Here is a 16,929-nt window from a genome sequence, read left to right as displayed (position 1 = left end):
CCGCCCCCACGGAACCCGAGACTCGGGTTCTCATAATTGTTTCTCTCCATCAGAAGTCAATCAGACGTCCGCCGAGCGATTGATAGATCCAATGCCTGACATCAACCGAGTTGAAGAGTCAGCTCACCGATCCGCATGAGTGAATAAGTGTGAATCATACAAGTTGCATGAAAGAGGGGAACGGGGCAACTCTCCTTCGACCACTTTTATTGGGCGCCATCTCGGAGGTGGCAAGCGGCGAAAAACAGAAGATCCCATAAAATTTTCCACATGATAATTGAAATTCGGGTATTTGTGGTGAGCGGCGTTCTCGCTGGTTGCAAATGAGAAAACGCAAGTTTCAGTCAGAAGGATTTCACATTTTCGTATGTGGAACGGGATGCGGGGATAGAGTTCTTGAGAAGGAGTGCCACTCTCGAGATCCGCTCCGGGCGCAACTTGCGCACGTTCCGCCAGTTTACGGGTCTGCTATCAGAGTGGGAACGAACAACAAAGACGACAATGAGATGCTTAGACCATCTTGTTCCGATACCGTCATCAAGACCCCAGAGTTCGCGGAGGTTAGGAATCCCATGCCACGGCAAGGTCGTCGATGGACTTGAGACTTTTTCCTTGCTCTAAAGATCATCGGGATCCTTCTGGCCACCCGTCATATGTGCTTACCGATCCGCTCGGAATCCTTCGGAAATCATCTTGTGGGCGGCGAACAACACGGCTCGCATTCACCACCCCCGGGAGTTCGAGGGAGAACGACATTCGAGGCCTTGTCACGGAAGCCTTTCTGAAAGATGCTTCCATGATATCCTCGTCGTCAGAGTACAGACTATCCGAGTCTATTTGTAGGTTGCTCATCTTCACGTTACTATTTGGAAAAATTCGCCCATGGGAACCGACCCGACCCTGCTCCAGCGACCATTAGATTCTTCTTGAGCGTCGAGCGAGCCCCTTGGGTGTGGGTATACATCGCGTTGAGGCTTTTGGGGGATCGATCAGGCTCTGAACGAAGAAGTTGAGGTCGCGCCGGGACATATTTCTGGGTTCCTCGAAGGTATGATCATTCTCCCTGAACCAGAGATTATTTCAAAACGCTCGAGGAAGCTAAACTACGTTTTGCGCAATCTAGCCTCGACGTGAGCCTTCGTTGCGAGCGATCGCAGCGGAGCCGGAGGAAGGAAACCATTCGCCCCCTGAGAGGAAATTCCTCGAATTCGTTGCAGTGAGAACAGGCGAAAAAAACATGATTTTTCAGTAAACATGATCAAGCGTCTCGGCATACCGATCGTCGAGCGAGGAGCTCGCCGATGAGGAAGCAGAAATCTATTATCGAGACGCGAAAAACTGACCGGAAACAATAATTTGAAACGTCGAACATCGTTCTATCCAGTTCTCCTGGAAGAAGAAACTCGGGGCTGTCCTCCCCAACCCGAATTCGATCCCGATATGCCGGATTCAGCGGAATGCGGACAGGATCGCCTGTGTGATTGTTCGGTGTAGATTGCGGGAGGAAGATGAACAGCATCACGAATCGGAACGGGAGAATATTAATTGGATGAATCGGTCGAAATTATGCACCTGCAGAGCAGAGACGCGCACAGGGAGGGGGGGCAAGGGGGCCATGGCCCCTACCAAAATTCTTCGGTTTCAATGCTAAAGTATGGACCCCGAGAAGACGCGTCATCATTTTTGGTCGTCTGGCCCCCTCCTAAATCCTAGTTTCCCCCTCCCAGAAAAAAATCCGGTGCGCGCCCCTGCTGCAGAGCTGCGGGAGAGATTCGATGAAAAAATATTGCATGAAGATTGTCTCCTTGGTGGTTGAACTTCCACTCCGTACAGACTCTCCTGACATCTTATCACGCGTACTGAGCTCCAAAGATTTTTTCCACAAGGGTGTGCACGACCCATGTGTACATCCCTCGAGTCTTCGGCAGTTTTCCAGCCAGCCTCCTGAGGGCAGTAATACCCTCTCAAACATCTTTTGTGAGCCGCTTCCGAGGACATCAATCGATTATATGACTCCTCGCACTCCGAGTAGCGGAAGGTTGATGATCACATCACCCAATCGAACTTACAAGCTCCAGAGAAAGAGAGAGAACCCTCCCGGAGGTATTTGCCGCTGGGTAGATCTGAAGCCAGAGTGGTCCGCCGCTCTGGTGGACTTGTATTGACGCCATCGGCCCCGCTTTTTGCGATAGGGCGCTGTTCCGAATCCGGCAGTGTAGTTCTTGGCATTTGATTTCCATCCTCCCGTCTGGAGGAAGGGGGTGGGAATATGCCGTGAAGTACAACGGGAATCAGGGAGTTGGTGGCGACGTACGGCGATCAAGCTCTGAGGTGTATCGGTCCCTCTGCGATGTGAAAATTACCCTATTCCGTAAGAATCTCCGAAGACCGGATGACCTCGAGGCTGTGGAAGATGACTGATGATTCATCAGTGATGAATAATAATCCTCACTCTCAGCCCGGCATGAATGAGCGAAGCCCATCACGCTCGAGTTCGTCGGGATTTGATCGCTTGAATTTGTCAGGGGACCCACGAACCGTGGAAGAAACCAGCCTCCAGGAAGTTCTCTCGATGATACGTCTTTTTACGACAGAGGCGATAGACGGGCAATAGGAGCATCGGAATTCGAAGGTTGACAGACCGTCCCTAGAAACTTGCATTAGCATCGGAGCGCCGAAGGGGACTTCAACATTGTGAGTCGTCTCGATACGATTCGCGCACAGAAATTCCAAAGTCCTTTTCTGAAATCTTCAGGCATCATTGACCATTCAAGGACAGATCACGTTCCAGATCAGCAATTCGATGAATATCTGAGCATGTCCACCCAAGTAGATCATTTTGTACGCCGCTCTCGTTGAAAATCGCATCTTGTTGTTCAACCGTCCTCAAACAATCGCGAGCCCGACCAGACATGCGTCTCCTGACATGGAAAGCTTTCCGATCGCGTTCATTGAGGATCCCTTGCTTCAGAAGGACCGAAATTGATTATTGGCGCTGACAGCTGCGGCTCGGACACGAATCGTCCACGAAGATCGCACTGGGCGTGGAGGCAGAAGTCATTCATGGATCGCTCGGAGTATGATGCCGCATCGGTTGATCATTCACGCTTCTCCCTCGGGAAAACTGCGCCTCGCCGCTCATTCGGTAGAGTCTGACAAGGTACACCCTAGATGCAAAGTTTCTCACCGTACACATTAGGTTCAAGACCCAGAAAACTCACGGGACGAAGTCTCGCCGATTCCGAACCAGCTGGAATCATCATAACTTTGAAATTCTCTCCTAGGTATACTGTCTCTGTGAGGATCCAGAATCCGATACATAACCTTGAAGGGAGGATGTGGAGACTATCATAGAGAAGACAAAGATTTTCGAGCAACTGTTTGTTTTTCTTCGGATTCTCATGGGTTTACAAAGTTCCCTTTTTACAAGCCGTCCGAAAACCCTCTACTCCATGTGATTTGCCCTGCTTCACAAAATAGATGAATCCTCCAAGAAACATAGTTCTCTCTGCAAGAAGATGAGGGCCGTGCTACTGGGGAGTCTTCATCGGTCGGAGACGGCGCTGAGCCAACAGCATGGTCAGCGAGGCTATCCACGAATCATGCCATAATCATCTCGAATTCACTCATAGAACATACTCGGTAAGCTCTGCGAGATGTCAACTGACTCACGCTTAAGGACGGAACGCTCGAGCGCGTCTCCGCGTCATTCCACATCAACGATCTCGCGGTTAAGGAATTCCCGGATTTCCTTGAGCTAAGTTCCTTGCCGCGCACCTCGAGAGCTAGAAGGATCTCTTCGCAGCGAATCGACATTCCAGGGGGTGCTATGCGACGGAAACAGCGGCATGGGCGGCGATTAGTAATGGGACGAATATAACACATTTAACACTGCGAGCATGGACTCGCGGGGGATAACCTATTGCCAGTCTGACTGATCTGATATCGCGATTTTTCGATATTCGTCCCGCTGCGAGTGCAGGCTCCGACTACATTTGCCGGCTGCTATGATATTCGCGTCCCTCGTCGAATATTCGATCAAAATGTATGTATATGAGACGAACACCAGCCCTGAGTCGGATTCAAGCAGAAGATCGGCATTAAATCAGCTCCCACTAGCTGAGTGTTTCAAGCTACTCCGACTCGTCGGCGTCTCCGATGCGCGAGATTGGGTTGATCCGACAAGATTCCGAACTCGAACGAAGGATAATTTCAAAGTCTAGGAAGTGTTCGACTCGCAATCTCGATACCCTCGAGCCCAGCGCCGGCCCTCTGTCTCTCTCCCTACGATAATTATCTGATGCGTACTAGTCCGGTTCGTGATCCGGCGATTCGCTTCGTCTTCGGCTCCGCCGGATGGCACCAAGTCTCGCGCACCTTCGATTCCGCCTATTGATGGATTCATTGGCTTCCGATTGATTAGTGGATTGATTGACTTTTTCATTAATAGATATTCCGATATAGTTATCTTATAGATAATAATAATACTGTATAAAACTATTCAATATGAAAAACGGATAAGCAAAATATTGTACCACGACGGGGCGGCCAGCATCATTCCGGGCTATGACTTGGCGCTTCGTCGTTTCAACAATTGTCTCTCGACATCATCGTCTCGATATCGGTCGACGGGGAAGTCCGCCGAACGGTCGAAGAGCTCCCCCGGATTTCCCTTTCCTAGGAACAATTACTCTACTATTCGAGTTCATTTTTGGGTGGTTTTGGACGTTTCGATTTTAATGCTGGGCTGCTAACGGGTAATTTCCGGCATTGCTTAGAAAAATACGAAACAACTTCTCGATTGAGCGGTTGACGAGCTCGGTCCAGATCATCGAGACGGATCCCTTCCGACAACGTCGAGGACTGCTGCGGCGGCAGATGTATTCGGAACTTCATCATCGTTCGTTCAACATGCACGTTTTCCAGGTGAGGCTGCCAGGTGATTAGGAGGGGATTGGCGAAGGTGGGGATGGATGCTCTCAGTCCGTGATCTCGAACGACTCCGGAAGGAGTTCACGGCACGACTCGGGTTCTCCTTATACGGTTCTAAACATGTGGCACACTTGGCCGACTCCCTCGATGAAAAAACTATCTCCGGTTGTGCTGAATCCTTGCCGCGTGTAAACCAGTTCGGCGGTGCATCTTGCTACGCACCACAACATGCGACCTGCAACAATGTCGGAGAACTCGCTGTCAATCGCTTGATCGAGGAATAGGCTTGGAAGAAAAATATGAAGGCACATTCATGGGTTTCTCATGGAGATACTACATTGGAAATTTGAGATGCTGAAGATGATCCAGGTGACGATGGGGATTCTGCGGCTGCTGCTGCTGTTGCTTTATGGGTCAGGTTTGCTAGCGGGTCAAGCTTCTTACCTCCTCGTTCCTGAGCGTGTCGAAGGCAAGCGGCTATGAGCTTCGTACCCAGTCCCTTGCTTCGCATTTTAGCAGCAACTGCGAAGCCCCGAATCCGCCATTGTGTGTTTCCCCTGGGAGTAGGTAGATGGCAGGCCGGCTTCTGTTCGGCTTTGACGTCACTGAAGTCCTCCTAACAAGATAACGTAGACGATTTTAATACGGTGGGAAATGCTTCGTTTGAGCCCGCGTCATATCGGTTGACAAGGGTAGATGGGGAGAGTGGGAGGAAGACATCGTTGCCCTGACATGGTCGTTTATACGATCAACGAGGACGGCTATGATCGTACGGGACGCAAACTAACAAAACGGTCTCATACGACGTCCCCGGGAGCTTATTTGTCTATGTCACCTCACCTGGAACATGGAGATAACTCCGACTAGCTCATTATTAACGAAGGCGCCGAAATGAATCGACGTGTCGTCGAGGTCGCCGTCGTAGTATACAACGTCCAAATCTGGCCGGAGAACTTCTTGCCGCAGGGGACAAGTGTCTTGATAACTGATCGTTCGGACCTGTGGCAATGAGAATCAACTTGTGAGATTTGCTCGGTGAACTCACAGGGGGCGCCAACTGTTGCCTGCTTGCTTGCTTCCTTTCTGTTCTTTATCTAGCGGATATCCACTCGAAATCGACTGCGATTGCACCGCCCTCGCAGATCCGGTCGGGCCAGACACTGCAGCCGGATTTTGACAAACACTTCAACGCGCAATGTCTATCGATCACTTGGCGGGAGTCGAGGTGAGCTCCATCATCACGACGAGCAAGAACTTTACGATGACATCATGATTTATCCCAATGTGGGGACAGACAAAATCTGCGCAGAACCGGGTGTGGGCATCGGACGAAGCTCTACACCCTGCCGTCCACAGGTTCGGTTCCAGGTAGCGGAAGGGCTACGGCTTCGCATGTGGAGCTATTCATAGCTAGGTAGGCTCTCGGACCCGAGCTTGAACCTCTCAGCTTGCGGCAAGAGAATACGTTGCTAGCCAGGCACTCTCATTTGTATATCAGAGTAATCGCTAAGGGGGCGACGGAAAAGGAAAGTACTAACCGTGACCTCCAATGGTTCTGCGGCAGCCACTGCCAGCGTCGGTGTGGAATCCAAGAGTTTAGGCTCCTCCGACGGGGACATGAGACCTAGAACGAAAGGAGAGCCTTCATTGAGAGCCCTGCATCGCCAATGCTTCTCCTCGGGGATAGGGAGGATATAAATTGGGGAAAAATTCTGCTATTCCCAGTCCAGGGACGGCAGGTCTAATGAGCGGAGAATCCATCGATCGCAAATTAATTATTCGTTCCCAGGCTGAAAAAAATCTATCGCGACGAAATTCCGTCGAATCGAATAGTTCTCCCGGAGCGACCGGTTTGGAAAGACTTTTCACACTTGCCGGCTGGACAGAAGCATTTCGGAAGGCGGTCGCACAAGTTGGCGCGGCACATAACAGCAACAACAGCCATGTCGATCGCTTGGGTCACTCAGCGCGAATGAGTCGTCCAGCGTCGCCAGCGATGCTCTTATAGCGCTTGTTTGGCGCTCTTCGCGGCCCGCTGTAGCTCAAGTTCGACGCCTCGGAGCCCGATAGAGCGCGTATGTATAAGAGTCTGTTCTGGGTGTACTGCCAAATCTTGAGATTTCCGGAACAGCGGCATCGCGTCACATTCCCGGTCCAGAGGTCACGTATGTTGGAGCACAACCTGTCAACGACGTTGAATCCGGGCCAGCGCTTCTCCGGAATCAGCGATAACTCCAACAAGAGGGAGAGAGAGAGCGTGCGAGCGAGCGCCCAAGCAAGTAGCTCGGTGACAGCCGAATACCACCCGGAATCGGCCGCTCGTATGTCAGCAGCTCAAAGATGAAACTAGTTGAAAGCAGTTGCCGGACCATTTGACGAGAGGTGGAGAACCACCGATTCCGGGTAGAATCGTCGCCGTACCGTCGGGACACCCCGGAGGTGTAATCAGCATCCTCATCGCGTTTGAGTTCGAAACGATCCATAGAAGGGCGCGTGAACAACGATCAGAGGGCTTCTCCGCCCATATAACGGTCTCCATAGATCCGTCGGCTCTACCTGTCCGAGAAAACGAGCGGCTCGCGATTGGATACGGAGCTGCAAGTCGAACTTATGCGGAAAACTTATAAGGGAGTTTTCTATGGATAATTATTCGGGTCGGCGCTTCGGGCAAGGCGCAAAAGTTTCGGTCGAACTCGCATCCGATCCACTCCGGCTCCCAAACTCTACCTGGCTGTCGTCTCGTTTCCGGAAACTCCGGTTTTGGCCAAAGCGCTCGTTCGGCGCAATCGAATCGGCGACGTAATGTTTACGGCTCAACATGACAAAGGTTAGTATGCAAAAATGATGCTGGGGTCAATGACCAGCCGTCCACAGCGAGTGAGGCTCTGATTTCATTGCGATTCATTTCGATCACATTCCTGTGAGTCATTGGACCAGATAGAGTTTCTCGCCGCGACGCGGCGTCATCACAGAAGACACTTCGAGACAGCCCCACCTCCTGTATGTGTCCTTGTCGTACTAGGTCTTCAGCTCCTGGTGAGCACATCACATTTCTGTTCTGTGGTGTTTCCGCTGCGCAACGTTCGGGATATTCGTCGGACGACGCGCTGTCGGAGCATAGAGATGACGACACAGCATGGAGCCAGAAAAGGAGCCGTTCGACCCCGTTCGAGCCGCTTGAGAGCGGAACCAGACCCGGACAACGCTGCTCTTCATTCGAAAGGGAATCGGGCCCTTCGACCTCAATCCTAGTGTCGCTGCGGAAAAACTTGGGAACTTCTGGAAAAACACTTCGAGGGGCGCGCTCGCGGGAGCAGACCCGTCGACCTACAGATAATTCCGAGGAATATATGCCAGGAGAGATGCTTCTTCTCCATTGAGCGGTTCCGGGCGAACCTGATCGGATAGTTTGTTTCGACTAATCAGGCAGTTGCTGGAATCGACCCACCAAACGGGCTGGAGCCGTTTTACCGGTGCTGTTTCTATCGGACCCAACATAGTGATCTGTTGGCGGACAGGGCGTGGTATCATTCTCTCGCGGTTCGTTTCAGCCGCTTCCGCTTGGTCGACTGCTCGACTGGCAAGCTGTATATAGTCCGTCCATCCGTCCGTAGTCTGTTCGTTCAGTTGGGATCTGGTCGAATTCGGTTTGTCGACAAGGCTGGACGAAATTTCCCCCGGGAAGGCTGCGCAACGCTCGGAGACCACGATCCGTTTGAGCATGCGTTAACGTATTTTTCTCAAACTCGCCAGACTCGAGCGTGTCGCATCTCTTGTTCGGGATTCCCTGGCGATGGTCTTTCCATTAACCCTGATTCCTTGTCAGCGATTCTGACGCTGCGGGAAGCTCCCCTTAGGATGGAGGCTCGATCACGGCGAGCTCGAACACGATTTGTACGAAAGAGGCGAATCGCATCGACGTCAGCGGTGCTTCACGTGTGGCGTGAGGCGACCACGTACTCGCTGCGAGGACGGAGCGTTCGCTTGCAACTCGCTCATACGCAAGTTTTCGATGGAGTCCCGAGCGACACATGACCCGCTCCTTTGTTGGATCGCTCGTGAGTCAGATCCGTCCCTGCCGGCACTCTTTTCTCTCTCGCGGAAGAGGAGCTCACTCGAGCGCTTCTAAAGAAAAGCGCAACTGAGATTCTGGAAAAATGTCCGATTCCTAGAAGGGTCGTTCCCGGACAAAAATGTGGTCAACCCCGCGGAATATCCGCGGACAGGTAGTATTTCAGTTCTCGGAGCTCGTGGTGGTGTTCTTACACTACTGGAACCGGAGAATCACCCTCGAAATCTATCAAAATACCTAGATCCCGCTCAAGCAGCTCCATCGAAGGTACAGGGACTTCTCCGTGTCGCCGGATGCGGCTGGTTCAATCCCTAATGGCATATATCACCATGGATCCGCCGCAGTTTCGGGACACCCGGGATTCCTTCGCTTGGATCATCGTTCCGGCCCAGAGCTCGAGGAGAGAATCTCTCTCCTCCGGGCAGCGAGAAATTTCGATCTCCTCGGCGGCATGCAGAGATACGTCAACGAGCCTCGGCTGGAAGGTCTTCGGGAACTCGTTCATTGTAGAAGACGTTGCCGGCCCATCAACAGTCTTCTTACTTCGCTGAGACCATTCTTGCTTTCTCCTTGGGGTTCAATGACCTCCTAACAGTGGAGGTTTGCTGCGTGGCTGCCACGAAGGCTGGGTCGCGGAACCCAGCGGAGTGTGGGATGGGCGAAAATTCCCATCGGGAGAGGGAAAGAGATCCTGTACCTATCTAAATTCTCGATGGTATAGACGACGTGAGCACGTGAGCACTCTCGTTGACAATCAAAGGAAAAGGATGAGGCCCTTCTTTGGCTGCCACGATTCGAGTCGAAAACCGCTTGCTGTAAGCTATCCCAACGCCAAGTGACCCCCTCGATAGATATGTACATATTGGATGGGGCTTTTTCCTGTGTCTCGCCATCGTTTTTCCCCATCTAGGGCCTGCGTTGGGGATCCAGGGCATCAATTTTCCGGTCGGGAATGATTGAGTGCAGGCGAAGGTTTCGTTCCCGAAGTCTCACTCAGACTGAGTGAGCTGGGCTCGCAGCGGGAGGAATTTATAAGCTGAAGCGGAGCACAATTTCGCGTACATGTCCCCGATACCTCAGACTTTGATTTCAAGCAAAATGGATTTCGGAGGGATCTCATCCCCGTTGACTATTGGACGGCCACAACTAGTTTTCCGAAAGAAACGATACTCCGGGCACGGCCGTGGGGCGCGTGAGGCTTTCGGGCATCGCCGGGAAGACCTCTTGCTGGAAAATTGACGCTTGGAAATTGACATCTATGCGGGGAAGACTTGGACGGATGGCTCTCGATTATCCCTAGGCGGGGCGTCTCGGCCTACCGCGCATCAATGAGACACAGCCACAACTCAGGTGACAGAGGACTCGTGCAGCCATGGGGACGGCCATGGGGGAACCAAAAAAGGCATTCCGAGTGTCTGCGGAATCGATTCGGAGAAACTTCTCCCAGAGACCAGAAACGACGACTCCCGGGAGCTGCCGGCTGAGACTGCACTCCGCGCGAGAATATCAACACGTCTTCCACGAATCTCGCAAGAGAGCATCCAATCGCATCCATTGACCACGAGTATCCAGCGTGAAAGTCATCCATGCTGTCTGTGGATCCTCCTCGCTCGAGAGCGTGACCTTTGGAATCGGGTTCGATGGGGGCGCAACTTCCTCGAGACGGCACGACCCGGTGGAATTATTCACCGGCGTCGACGGTTTCCCCAGCATTCCGTGACTCGATTCGTGACAACAAGATACTCATTGCGTCCTAATTGCGCCCCTGAGGAATGCCCCCAGCGGAGTAGGGAAGCGGAGGAGCGGCGCAGTGGGTTTCGAATCGCTCATGGCCGAACATCATCAGATAGAACGAAGCCGTCGATTGGGTGCCATAGTATCACTCTCGATTATAATATCGAAAGTCGTAAGACTGTTTACAGTGTCCGTGTCGAGGAAGAAATTCGGCCGCCGCTCTCTGTCGGAAACTGTACAGTTGGACAAACAGCGCAACATGTACCGATACGTCGTTCTCGGTACGCGTTACGGCGGGACCAGACTTCAATGGAACCGTTCGAACGAAAATTCGGCCCGAACGGTTTTAAAAAATCCAAACGTCCGGCCACTTGGAGAGGAGCATCTAAAATAATAAGGTAGTTCCCTCTCGGACGGAGGGAGTCGACGGCTCCCATGTTCGGACGGGAATCCCTTCCATGATCGTCGGCGTCCTAATCGTGAGTATCCGTAATAATTTATTACCATAACGGATGTCATCGAGTGGCTCAGTGGTGCATGCTCCCGAATAAGCAAAGAATCCGGATCCTAGACCGCTCCGTTTTCGAATACATCCCGATGGCCGCTTGAAGGCTCCTTTATAATTGAATGAACGATACAGTCATCAGTTCTCGAATGTGCAACGAGGAGCCATTCCACCGAATATTCTCATCTCCGGTACATATATAATCCATTCGATGATGTTTGCGGCCGTTGCATTCGAGAAGTATAAGGGTCCAAGGTCGGCGGCAGCTCATGAATACGCGACTCCGGACTAGGTCTACTTTTCGCGTGAGACCAACAGCATTATTGGACGGCTCCGAATGAAATTGCCTCGATGCCCTTTGACGACCGATGGTATCTGTCGAACAACTCGAGCAAGGGAACGAAAGGATTCCCTTGAGCACCTGCATTATCCTGTCCGACACTCGGAACCAGGTTTCTAATCATAGCCTGCCTGCTATCGCTGTCAACTTCCTCACGGAGGGGATGATTTATGAAGAGGGGCGACATTGACGGAACCGACTTGTTGTCGAAATTATTCTCTCTCTCGACAAGGTTTGTCGGAGGATGCGATCGGTTTCGCAACAACGAGCCGACGACAACAACGAGTCGCTATCTCCAGCATTCGGATTGGTCGAGAGGGACCTTTCGACCCGTACCCACGTGCTCGAGGAAGCTCCGGTCACTTGTCGGAATCTTCTCGCTTATCAATTATCGAAAACTCTTCACAGCTCATCTCAGGAGGGAGGGAGTCTGTTGCACGTCTTCGGATTATTTCGAGCCCAGGGATTTTCAACGATCCACACGGCAGTTTCCGAAGGAACCAGAGAAGCAGGGACATCTAGCTGTACTCGGCGTCACGGCCCAGCTAGGCCTGCCGAACAGGTGAACTCTGAGAAGAGTCGTGAATTGTTAACGTTGTTGACTCTCAGGAACACGAGCCAGAATCGTCCGGTCGTGACTCGTTTGAAATCCGCGTATCGCCTGAGTGACTCGCACGATCTCAATGCTTCATCCCGACGTGAAAAAAACTGCATCGCTGCTTGTCCTGAACAAGTCCGGGCTCCGACATCAGTGCTGAACGTGCTCCAACATCGGGATCGTTGCATAACCCGAGTCCCGAATTCAGAAAATTGAGATTTAGGTTTCTCGTTCCCCGAGCCGGAAGTGCGACGTTTCCCCTGGCAAGACGGGCTCCCTTCGAAGTTCCTCGCGAGTATCGAAAATTGTCGCTCGACGCAAGCAGAAGCCGGTACACAATTCACCACTCTGATTGTCCTCTCACGTCGTTGTCGCCCGCAATCTCCCGCCACCCAATATCAATGCTGGACGGTTTAGGGTGAAGCGATGGATGCGATCGACTATATTCGTTCCATACAGATCGGGCGGACTTCGGGAGACAAGTCGATGGAAATCCGAGGTCTGCCCTACTTCTGGTCGACTGACGCAAACTTTGAGTCGAGCCTCGGCTTCGAGGGTCACTGGAGCATGGAGAGCACGTCGCACATTTGACCAGATCTCGTTTGGTTCCGAGACCCAACTATAAGTGAACAGAATGCTCACATCCTCGTCGGATTGTCGTTGACGAATCCGAGCGATGCGCCGGGAACCGTCGACGTGCATACAGCGAGACACATTCTGGTGGAACTGCGCTCGCCCTGGGTTCGTGTTCAGAATCACGGTTGATATTAAGGCGATTAGGCTCGGTACTTCAGCGGGTTTACGTAGAGATCTTTGACTCGATGACCAAAATCAGTCGCTCGAACGGAACACGAGGCGGAGCGGTAAGTGGCCGCTGATAATAATTAGTCTCTCACAACATAAGTCAGCCCCGTGATTAGCGAACGCTTCCCGGTGATGGCAGGGAGGCTTCCGAGTCTTCGCTTACGCAATGATTTACATCACTCGATCGCATGATCGACTCTCGATTTTGAAGTTGGAACTGCCAACACATATGGAACTCCGCTTCGTGCGCTCGGTCCGAACGGGGGAAGCGGCGGCTTTCGCGCTCCCCAACAGGGAATCCATCGCATCAAAACTTCTCTCCCAACAGAGGATCTCCCTCATGAGGTTCATTGAATCGTCGATGTCCCGGCTTCTAGGAATTGCGCAATTTTTTCGAAAACGGAATCGCCAGAAATGTCATCCGACCTCTAGAAGGATATCCAAGAGCAAAAAACGATTCCTTAGAAGCGTTCCGAGCGCAGAGACGCTGCCTAATCTCACAGGGAATCGGAGCCAGACTCGCCCAAAAAATCACTTCGAGGAACTGTTAGCCTCGCCGGAAGCTCTCCACCGGCTCGCCACAGTACGGGAGCTCTAAGTGGCGGCAAAGTCACGTGATCAATGGTCCCTGTCAGAAGAGAGCAATACTATTCGTTTCCAAGAGAATCCGAGAACTGCGGGTCCGCGGCGCCCACCGTTCCCAGATTCCACTTTCCGGGGAATGAACGTCGGGTAATATCAACATCAAGGAATGAATCACCGAGGTGTTCCGACCCGTCGGCGTCGCCTTGAGCGCCGTCCGAGGGGTACGGCCCGTATCATAAACAAAGCACGTTTTCGAAATCGAACGTGAGCTCCTCAGATACCTTATCTCGACGTCGGATCCAGGAACTTCCTCTTGTTTAGAAGAGCTACGACCTACCTGGTTTGCTGAGGCGCCGAAGGTAGTACGCCTGCAGGGAAGTTGTGGCCAGGCTCATGCAATGACTAACGGTGATCATGTTCCATGCGGATGGGATGCCGGTAAACCTGGAGTGAGAGACAGGACGGGCCCTGTGAGCGAATCCGGCTTGACAGACGAACTCTGCACCGCGAGAGGTCCGCCGCTACCCTGTCTGGCGACGGAGATGGGTGGCCCAGCGGCTCAACGGATTCCGAGGGATCAGCGAGCTATGTCGCAGAGCTTTCAATGAAGGCGTGGCTGACCGGACAACCAGAACTGGCGAACACAAGCCCGAGAGTGCCCAGGCTTGTTGATGTCTGCGCGCACTTGAATGGGGCGAGCGCATGCGCCTCACCACATCGATCTGAGCCTCGTGGAAAGACTCGGATGAGGAAGAGGACGCTCCATCTCAGAGGAGAAGGGTACGCGAAAAACGTCTACCCACCATACGGCTGCGGCCGCTGCTTCAGGGGGGGGGGATACTCACCGGAGGAGGGTCCTCACCGGGCATCGAATTCATGTGAGCTCCGCAGAATTACCGTTTCTGTATTTCCAGCATGCCCTCTTGTTCTGCGACGCCCCATACTTGGACGTCGGATTTTCGCAGAGGAAAGACAAAGAGGGTCGCGGATCTCTCAAAGTCCATGGTAATTGATGATCTCGCAGCCACGAATCTCTCGATTCTTTGTGATGGTCAATAACAAGTGCTGCTATCCATGTAGCGCCTCTATAGGGATGGGGTGGGGAACGGACCGTTTTTTCGACAGCAAACAAGTGGTACTTCGGCTTGAATCAGGAATCTCGATTATCCGATAAAGCTGCTCTACTTGAGCTCATCTCAGCTGCCTGTGATTGTTTAGATATTCACAAGAGTCGATGTATAGACATGAGTGTCGATTCATGGGGTCGAAATGTGCGAATGAGTAGGAAATCGCCGAAATTCGCACGGTGCTGAAGAGGTAAACAATGATCGGGAAGGCCATCGAGCTGAACGTCCGCTCGGTCGTTTCCCGAGATTCTGCTCCTAACGGATGCACCAATGGCCGCGGGATGAATGATGAGTGATGAGGATCCTCTCTTCAATGTTCAAACAGTGATCAGATGATATCATCTGTATCGGTTGCAGTTGAAAGCGATCGGCTCAATCATCTCCTCCATTTCGAGGAACCCGACCTAAGGAAACGGATCGACGCTCACCGTTGTGTGACGAGGAATTCAGCGAGAACAGGCATCTTCGTCTGAGCATGGTCTCTAGCTGTTTCTCGCCACGGGCAGCCACTGGTGAGAACAAGGGGTCTTCCACCTAAACGAGTGAATCATAATGTGATCCTCACTATGGTAGATGGGGAAATCGCACAGATGTGTTCCCGGATCACCGTGCACAGCGACCCCATCGGAGACTCGTCAGAGTCCGGATATAGAGAACGATTGCTCTCGATTGCAGGCTGAGCTCTATATGTGGAGAGACGGTCAGAGCCCATGCTTTGGAAATTATCTCGGACCACCCTCGTTTTCCGTTTCGCAGGTTGTTCGTGAAAAAGAGCACCACGGCAGACAACGGTTCGAGGGGGGGGAATAAAGTGAGACAAACTGAGTGAGGGGAAATCATTCTGGACTTCATACTCGGGCCATTTTTGATTCTTCCTTGAGGCTTTTCAATCAAGAGAGATCGCGTGGCGGTCTGCTGAAGGCTCTCATCCTTTAACATGGAACTCGATTGAGGAGAACCGTCTCCAAGTTGGTCCATGGAAATCTGCGACGAACCCCGAGCAGTCCGTGGCGGATTTCGTCTCAATTCCCCCTTCACTGAGCTTCCTCACTCAGATGAGGTTTTTGTGACCTGTTCCTCGCTAACGAAAATACCTCGACCTCGTGTAGCTCCGGGGAAGTCCAGCTCCTAGCTGGAGCTAGATGGAAGTTGGATTGCGAAGCGCGGCCTTTTACCACGCAGAAACTGCAGTCCTAAGTATTTTCCGCGGAATTTAGACATCGTCATCTGACTCTGACTCGATAGGGGTCTCGGCCGAATTCGTCCGACCGACAGAAGTACGCATCGGTATGGGACTCGAGCTTACGCGAAAGCACTGGAAGTCCAGTTTTTCGGATTCGCCTGGCAAGACGTCTCTCCATTGGGGTCGAACCTCATTTCTCTACCCCTCAAGCTACTTGCAGACTGATTCTCAGACCTCGAATTTTGCCCAAAACAAGGGGCCTAATGGACAACTACATAACCCGATTGAAGTTCGCACGATGAGCAGCGTCGAATCTGTGGTCTGTCCCGCGAAATCATCCGCGAGCCACGACTCATCACAAATTGCCCACCGCAATGGTTTCCGAATACTGAATCACAGCGACCTTCTGATCACAGGGGCATCTCGTCGCTGACCCCTGCCAGGGACGGCTTCCTTTTTCCCGCGGAAGTATTTTAGGGCTTGTCCTTCGTTTCCAGGAACCATTCCATCGAACTAGTATAGTGCGCGGCTTCCTCAAGCATGTCCGTCCTAGCCTGACACTTCTATCGGGCAGCCGGAAAGCCCTCATGCTTCCTTCCGATCCGGATTCGTGTGCGTGTCGCCCCGCACGGCGCCAGCATGGGTGATGTATATATGAATGAGTTGTCTCGTCGCCGCGAGTACAAACCCGGTGAGAAAGAGGACGAGAACTCCAGAGCGTAAGAAGGTTGGTTGGGTATACACCGCGGACCGTGATCGCTGTCTTCGACTACATTCTCTGGGCCGCTTCCTCCTGTTGAGCTGAGCGGGCGAGTGTTCATTCTGGCCTCAGGTCTGACTTGAGGGAAGTCCGCATTGTATAGCTACCCCATCCCGCCTCCTCTGCTCTTGTTCTGCTTGCCATCTCTGTATAGCTCGTCTCTCCCTCGCAAATAACCTCACGAGGGACGATCAAAGCCTCGCCTGATGTGAAGTGCGCACTCGCAGATTGTGAGCGGGATCTCAAAGATCATCACCAGTTTTGCGATTTAAGAGGACTCCTATCCTTT

At 52.3% G+C, this 16,929-nt stretch overlaps 1 protein-coding gene across 1 annotated transcript; it reads right to left on the bottom strand.

Annotated features, from left to right (window-relative positions):
- Nucleotides 1-4,529: 4,529 nt before the first annotated feature.
- Nucleotides 4,530-14,223, bottom strand: LOC114828427 (uncharacterized N-acetyltransferase YitI). The gene is made up of 5 exons (XM_029112568.1): nucleotides 13,908-14,223; nucleotides 6,471-6,556; nucleotides 5,773-5,931; nucleotides 5,377-5,548; nucleotides 4,530-5,167 (listed from the first exon to the last, which is right to left on the bottom strand). The coding sequence occupies exons 1-5, from the start codon at nucleotides 13,984-13,986 to the stop codon at nucleotides 5,037-5,039; spliced, it is 627 nt and encodes a 208-aa protein (XP_028968401.1). The 5' UTR covers nucleotides 13,987-14,223; the 3' UTR covers nucleotides 4,530-5,036.
- Nucleotides 14,224-16,929: the final 2,706 nt, after the last annotated feature.

Source organism: Galendromus occidentalis, unplaced genomic scaffold (assembly GCF_000255335.2).
Source record: "Galendromus occidentalis unplaced genomic scaffold, Mocc_1.1 scf7180000077515, whole genome shotgun sequence".
NCBI classification, from domain to species: Eukaryota; Metazoa; Arthropoda; class Arachnida; order Mesostigmata; family Phytoseiidae; genus Galendromus; species Galendromus occidentalis.
This window is presented reverse-complemented; position numbering and strand designations above follow the sequence as displayed.

What these genes read in the sequence shown, in the direction of transcription:
- LOC114828427 (XM_029112568.1), bottom strand. Translation starts at nt 13,986, where the DNA reads ATGATCACCGTTAGTCATTGCATGAGCCTGGCCACAACTTCCCTGCAG. An exon ending in TCGGCGCCTCAGCAAACCAG is followed by an intron (nt 6,557 to 13,907) that starts GTAGGTCGTAGC and finishes CTTTCGTTCTAG; the next exon opens with GTCTCATGTCCCCGTCGGAG. An exon ending in ACACGCTCAGGAACGAGGAG is followed by an intron (nt 5,168 to 5,376) that starts GTAAGAAGCTTG and finishes ACATTGTTGCAG; the next exon opens with GTCGCATGTTGTGGTGCGTA.